Source organism: Cygnus olor, chromosome 3 (assembly GCF_009769625.2).
Source record: "Cygnus olor isolate bCygOlo1 chromosome 3, bCygOlo1.pri.v2, whole genome shotgun sequence".
Lineage (NCBI taxonomy): Eukaryota > Metazoa > Chordata > Aves > Anseriformes > Anatidae > Cygnus > Cygnus olor.
Window position 1 is genome coordinate 17,677,161 of NC_049171.1, and position 7,452 is coordinate 17,684,612.

The window sequence follows — 7,452 nt, forward strand, 5'->3', positions numbered from 1 at the left end:
AGTGAAGATTTGCTGTCTAACATTCCTCATCTGGTGACTGTGGATGCTAGAGGAGCATGAGGACTAAGAGACCACAGAGAAGCCAGGGTTATGTACAGCATGTCATTCTACCGGTGCTGGAGACAAAATATTGGGCTAGAACAAGCACTGATCTGACTCAGTAGTGCGTGTTGTTATGTTATTAAAATTACCATCTATTGGTTTATTACATTGCCCTGTGTCTTTTGGCATCTGTGCCCAGCAGCTTCCGTGTATCTGAGTGACGTGGAACAACACAGGAGTTTGCTTATGTGAAAAGGGCACGTTTCACCTTGACAAGAGCCAGTTTGGGCACCTGCTGCTACAGCTGAAGAGCCTCTGGAGCTGTATTCCCAGTTCCTCCTCTGGCCCAGCCTTCCCCCTGCAGAGCCGCTAAACAAATATTTGTGCAACGTGCTTCGAGCTGACCAGAGGAAGACGTTGAGTTTCTGAGGAATCTCTTGCAGAGTGAGCATCTCTTCTATATTCTTTCAGGAGATGCATGAGAAGCTTAAGGTTAGTTATCACATAGGTGGCAGTCTTCCAGCTATTGAAAGGGAGAAGTGGGATTCTGTAGAGCTGCAGTTTCTCCTGCTTTTCAAGTTACACATTTGCAAAATGTGAAATCCACATTTTGGACTGCGTCACTCACAGCAGCTGTCACAAAATGTACAAAGAACTATTTGTCGCCATCTTATTTATTTATTTATTTATTTTCCTTTCGTTTCCACCCCGTCCACAGCCAGCCTGCACAGAGCGATTTCCCACAGGGAGCGCTCCAGTGACTCCAACCTCGGGGGGAGGGAGCAGTGTAGGACCAGCCTCCTTGAGCCACAGTGTTTGCTTTTCCCCAATGACACGTGCCTTCCCGGTTGGTGCAGTAACTTTCGTTTCTCGTTTCTCTCTGCCTCCTCTGAAACAGGTTGACTCTGCTCCCAGGCTGCGAGCGGTGATGCTGCGGAGCTGCACCCGGGGACCACAGGACCCCCTCCGCCGTGCCCTGCCTGCCGCTGTCCCAGCTGTCTGTGACCGCCTGCAGGAGGTGAGTGCCCACCGGGGGGGCTGCGGGGTTGTGGGGGGCCCCTGGCTTTCACAGGGATCTGCTAGAGCAGCCGGCACCGCGTATGGGTGTATGGGTGCCAAGGTTTTGGTCTCTCCTTGCAGTGCGCAGCGCGGATCCCGGAGGCCAGAGAGGTGCTCGCCATCCTGGAGAAATGCACTGAGCAGCAGCGCAAGGGACATTTCCCCGTCGTGGTTTTTGAAGGGCTGGATGCCACAGGTAGGAGAGCAGCGGGAGGGAAGAGCCGTAGGTGAGAAGTTGGTGGAAAGAGCAACCGCTGTGACTGTCACCCCCCCAATGCTTAAAATGTCAAAAAGTCCCGAAAACTCGTGACATCTGTACTTAGCTGTTATAGATACCTGTCTTCTCTTACTTGTGAAGTATCTAGCAGTCCACACTAATTTTCATTCAGTGGTTGAATTCCTCATATATGTAATAAAAGAACACAAAGTGTGGCGTACTGGAAAGTAGATTTATTTCTTGTGCAGATTATAAAGCATGTTTTTACCAGTGAGTAAACTAAACTGGTGGAACTAAAATAGTGGCAGTCGGGGAAAGTGGCAGCAGTTTGTCTCTGAGAGAAATAGTTGTCTCTGAATAACTTTGTTTTCTGCATTTTCAGTTAAAGAGAACTGCAAATCCCTTTTAAAAAGCAAGTATTGGCAACATCTCCTAGAAAAATACTGTAAAAGGATATATAGAGAGATTGCCATTCATAACTTATTTAAAGGAGGGAGGGGAGGAAGACCCAGAGTAGGAAGTGGAGTCATAATCTTTGAACCAGCCTCATAATCATTTTCCACTGAAAACCTTATCACGAGATACTCAGGTTTCATGGCTGGGGGTCAGAACATGTACTTCAAGTGAAAAAATCAGATCACTTTTCAGTTTTTAAAAGCCAGTTGTATCTAATGTGTAATATAACAAATGTTTCCTTCTGTAAATGAAATGCAGGCAAAACCACTGTAACCCAGGCTGTTACGGATGCCCTGGATGCCATTCTGTTAAGGTCTCCACCAGCTTGCATCAGCCAGTGGAGGACGATATTTGATGATGAGCCAACACCCATTAGAAGGGCATTTTATGCTGCAGGCAACTACATCCTTGCTTCAGAAATAGCAAAAGCATCCACTCAGGCACCTGTGATTGTAGACAGGTTTGTATATTTAAGAACACCTCTTATATATATATTTTTTTTTTAATTAATTGTATAAATATTAAGTCTTCTGAAGAGTAATATGTATAATAAGTCAGGTGAGGAATTTATGTCAGTGGAATAGAATGGAATAGAATGGAATGGAAAGGAATGGGAAGGAATGACATGGCATGGCATGGCATGGCATGGCATAGAATACAATACAATACAAGACAAGACAATAGTTCAGTTGGAAGGAACCTCCAAAAACCATCAAGTCCAACTGCCTGACCACTTCAGGGCTACCCAAAAGTTAAAGCATATTAATGAGGGCATAGTCCAAATGCCTTGTGAAAACTGACAGGCGTGGGGCATCAACCACCTCTCTAGGAAGCCTGTTCCAGTGTTTGACCACCCTCATGGTAAATATTTTTTTCTTAATACCTTGTCTGACCCTCCCCTGGCACAGCTCTGTGCCATTTCCATGCATCCTGTCATCGGTTCCCAGAGAACAGACACCAGCATCTCCCCCTGAGCTTCCCCTCCTCAGGTAATTGCAGAGAGCAGTGAGGCCACCTCTCAGCCTCCTCTTCTCCAGACTCTCCAAGTGTCCTCAGCCTCTCCTCACAGGACATGCCTTCCAGCCCAGTTAGCAGCTTTGTTGTCCTCCTCTGGACACTTTTGAGTATCTTTACAAACTTTTTATATTGTGGACCCCAATTCTCATAACTGGTTTTGGCATATATGACAAGTGTATATTCAGTCAGGAATGGAGGCATGGCCCGTGCAACCTGCACCGCTGCAGGGCTTTGAGGGCTGCTGATCTTGTCTGAGTGGTTCAGAGTGACCAAATTTTAAGTTGACTTACTTTTTGTGGATGTAAAGCCAGAAGTCTACTTCCCCCTTTTTTGTTTTATTTGTGTCTTTTCTTGTGTTCACTGTGTACACAGCTTTCAGTATTACTCTTAATAAGGAGTATCTAGATGTACTTTGAAAATCCAGGCTTGTTTCAGTAGATGTACTATAACCTCCCTACCCCATGCACAGACAGAGAATTTGTTTGTGTATCTGTGAACGCTATTTTTAGCCCACTTCAAAACCACTACAGTGTATATAATACAGTGCCTTGTAGTGGCGGGAACGTTAATTGCATGTGAAATACATAACCATTAATAAAACATGTCTTCATTCACGTGTGGTTGAAGACTGCGTGCTCTCTGCTAAATATGTTGCATAAAGTGGGATGGGAACCACAAACAAGGGGACTCTGAGTACTGGATTTGGACATATAATGTGACTGTCCTTTTGGTCTCTCTCATTATACGAGAAGACTTCCTTTTGAAGGAGTATCTGGAGCACTTTGCCTAATGTGTAAGTTCTGCCATACCTTTTAAATCTTAATTCACAGTAAGTCTGACTATTATTAAGTAGTAATGCTATTTTAAGAAATAATACCTGGCACAGAATTGGTCCTTGCAATAGCCTTCAACTGATAGTTTCACCTACCTAGTCCCTTTTGCACTTGTGATTATATTGCCACCTTCCTTCTACATTACTGAAGAATTGGTGTGCTTTCTAAAATGTCTCTTTCCATTCTGTATTTTCTTGACAGATACTGGCACAGCACAGCTGCTTATACAATAGCCACTGAAATAAATGGGGATGTCCAAAATCTTCCACCAGCTCAAGATGGGGTGTACCAGTGGCCTGAAGATCTGCTTAAACCTGATCTTGTTCTTCTGCTGACTGTCAGCCCTGAGGAGCGAGCCCGGAGACTTGAGTGTCGAGGGCTGGAGAAAACAAAGGAGGAGGCTGAGATGGAAGCTAACAGCTTGTTTCGCCAAAGGTATACTTTAGCGAGGAATAAGAGGATGGAGGCACCCTTGGTTCCTGTGGAATCAGCAGCAAAATGTTCTGCTTACATTACTGTGGCAAGGATTCCCATATGTTTAACTTTTTTTTTTTTTTTTTTGAAAAGATTCATGGCTGACGAGGGTAAAGTTTGTCATTTCTGATTGAAAGTATTTGAAAGCTACATGTGAATAATTTCATTTTGCAAAGGAGATCGGAGTCAAATGCTTGCTACTTGCTTGTATTGTAGCGCCTTTCTCACCCATGTCATGAAGGATGGAGATGTGAAAGTTCTAGAACTGAGGAACAAGAAATCAATATAATCCAGAAAAATCTGGAATTCAGCTGTAGACTAAAAGAACAAAATCTAGATCTACTTTTGTAGATATCTGTAGTTGTGCTAAGTGTCTCGGGTCCCAGTATAGCCAACGCAGTCAATGCAACCATCAGAGTGATTCAGTTGAGCACCTGCTAGGTGCCCAGTGATCTAAGCATAAATATCTAGAGCCATATGATACTCTGAGGCATCTTCATGAGGCTAACAGGTATGACACACCACCTGTGGACCTTTCTGGACCAGCAACTGGAAGCTAAATGACATAGGCCAGGTCATCTCAAGCAGTATTCAATACATGTGTTTAGGCATCTGAATGGTGCCCTAGGTATCCGACTTCAGAGTGAGTTGAATTGCTGTCTAGGCACCACCAAATGTATCGATGAGATCACCATAGTTTACAGTGGGAGCTTGAATATCTAGTGCTCATGTAAATACTTCCATATAAACACTTGAATGTAGGTGTCCATATCTACAAATCTCAAAGCTGAGCCCTGCCTCTAGGGCTTCAACGTTTCTGGTGTTGATATATTTAATAAAAATCTATGGCTTCATTTTGACAGAAGCTCTGTTCAGACATTCAGTTCACACAGTAGGACCTGCATAAGGTTGGGTGAACTAAGTGAACACGTTGACATTTAAAGATCTTTCACGTTTTAATTCTGTTGCTTATTCCCTCCAGAAAGCCTTTGGTTATTTCTTTTTGGTAATTATGTCAACCTGGATGTGAGGACATTCAGACTCTTGCTTGATTTGTCTTACAACTTACAGCCTGAATGTCTGACATCATTAATTCTTGTGGGAAGAGAGAAAATGATATTCATATCCCCATTCACATCCTCAGACTAAAAGTGGAAGAGTGCTGCATTATGAGAAGGCCTCTAGTCTAAGCAAGGAGGTTTCCATCCTGTATTTCATCCCAGTATTCATCTGGTTAGCAAAGTTAATCAGAGTAAAGTGTTAAATGATGTGTGAACCCTGTAATCTGTCTCCTGTTCTCCAGTGACTCAAAGCTGAGATCAGTCAGTGAGCACATGTACACAGTGCAATGCCATATAGTTCAGAGACGCCTTAGTGGGCTCCAAATAAATTAACTCAGGGGTTAGAAGCAGGCTGCCCACTGTACTGTGATAGTGGACAGTTTCCAGTGCTAAGCCATAAAGAAAGAAATACTTTAATGTCATGCCATATGAATATCAGTAGGGGTCTGATCACTGTCAAAGAAAATTTACACTTTGGGGTTCTCATTGTAATAGCTGCTAATGGTTTATTGCTCTTTGCAGCAGATTTCATTCTTAGCTTCACTTTTTTTTTTTCCCATGTCTCTTCAGTGCTGACACTTTCTTCTGAGACTCATGACTAATCCCTGCAATTTGTAGTTTTATTTCTCCTGTTTTGTTTTTAGAATTGAAGAGTCGTACAGAAGGATGATGAATCCTGCGTGCCAAGAGGTCGATGCCAGCCCCTCAAAGGAAGACGTTCTTAAAACAGTGCTGCAACTAATTAAAAAACACTGTGCCTTGTGAAAGTAACTTTTCTCCCCTAGCACCTAAAAGATACTTTTTATTGCCCCTCTGCATCTGATAGCTGAAAAGGCACTGTGATATATTTTGTTCCCCAGAAGAACCTTTTATTTCTTCTGTCTACAGTAATCTGGGGAGATTATCTGTTTCACTGATATGTACTGTACTTTTCTCTATAAAGCAAAATAGCACTCACACATTGTTAAACATTCTCGGTAAGTCCACAAATGGTCTCGTAGGAAGTACATGAGAGGGCTTTCTGACACTGACTTTTCAAGATGCTATTGGTTTGCATCATCATCATGATGAGAACCTGCTCCTGCCTTTGCCACACACCAGGATTCATTGGATTGCAGCAGGAGCATTATAAGTGCAAGAAGAAGCTGAAAGGTAATCCAGCAGTAAAGCAATAAAATGATCACAACTTCTAGGATCATTCCAGCGTTGCTTACTGGACTAGCAGATGAGCACCTGCTGCTGTGATGGGCATCCTGGAAAAAATTTCTCATAAATAAGGGCTTCTAAGCATCTAGGACTCAAAGGAATAAAGTCCAAGCTTGTCAACATATGCAAAGGAAATGCCAATTCTTTTCAGAGGGAAAAAGCATTCTGACATGTTAGAAACAGAGATTAAATACATCTTATAAATGATTGTTTAAATATTTTTTCAAAAAACAGTTTCTCTATCCTATTAATAGGTTTATTAAGGTGAGTTTTGTTCTTTTGAGGGAATGTTAAATGAAAAAATGTAGAGAATTGGAGCTATGAGAACAATCGTGCCTTTTCACTCTGTTTTTTTTTGTTGTTGTTTGTTTGTTTGTTTGTTTGTTTGTTTTCCCCACGTTGAATGTGAAAGCAGGATACCAGCAAGACTTCAGATCTGCAAAGGCTTATTTTTATATTCATTTGTTTCACTATTGCTCCTAAGTATAAAACAATACATATGGATAAGCCTTTGGGAGGTCAGAAATAAACTGCAGTTCCAGAAAGAACACAACTAAAATGCAATTTGATTTGAAACTCTGTTTATGCTTACTTTTCTGTGTTAAGCAAGTGCAATTATCAATTAATCCATCTTGTAAATAAAACTGAACTCAGTATTGCATTCGCTATATCCAATCTCTATATGGAAAGTGGTACAAAGAAAATCTTAAAAAAAATGCTCTTAATTTACATACATTTTATTCATGCACTGTTTGATATTTGTGAGTATATGCTGCTAATATAAATTTCTACATACTGGTAATATATACTGCTGCATTTGGTGTGTTATTTGTATAGCCTTGGGATTTTCTGCACTTGCTAGCTAGAAATACATAGTTGTAGGTGATACACTTATTTTAGAAATATTATGAAGCATATAGGTATTCAGTTCTGGATAAAGGAAATCCACATCTAGAGGGCATCACTACACATGGATGACTAGCGTACCAATAATATGCCCTAAACATTTTGTAGCCCTAGCTTTTCCAGGTGAGAGATCGCTTGGCCTGAGGAATGCCAAGCATATCATTGTGGAGAGGAGTTGGGC

The 7,452-nt window shown here is 41.9% G+C and overlaps 1 protein-coding gene across 2 annotated transcripts; it reads left to right on the forward strand.

Moving 5' to 3' along the window:
- The first annotated feature begins 246 nt into the window (after positions 1–246).
- On the forward strand, positions 247–7,169 carry CMPK2 (cytidine/uridine monophosphate kinase 2). 2 transcript variants are annotated; one of them, XM_040550795.1, is made up of 6 exons: positions 247–534; positions 941–1,060; positions 1,183–1,297; positions 2,033–2,234; positions 3,826–4,059; positions 5,804–7,169. In XM_040550795.1, exons 1-6 carry the CDS (start codon positions 517–519, stop codon positions 5,922–5,924), a joined length of 810 nt encoding a protein of 269 aa, XP_040406729.1. In that variant the 5' UTR covers positions 247–516; the 3' UTR covers positions 5,925–7,169. The 2 variants fall into 2 exon arrangements, with proteins under 2 accessions (XP_040406729.1, XP_040406730.1); XM_040550796.1 differs by having other exon boundaries at positions 250–486.
- Positions 7,170–7,452: the final 283 nt, after the last annotated feature.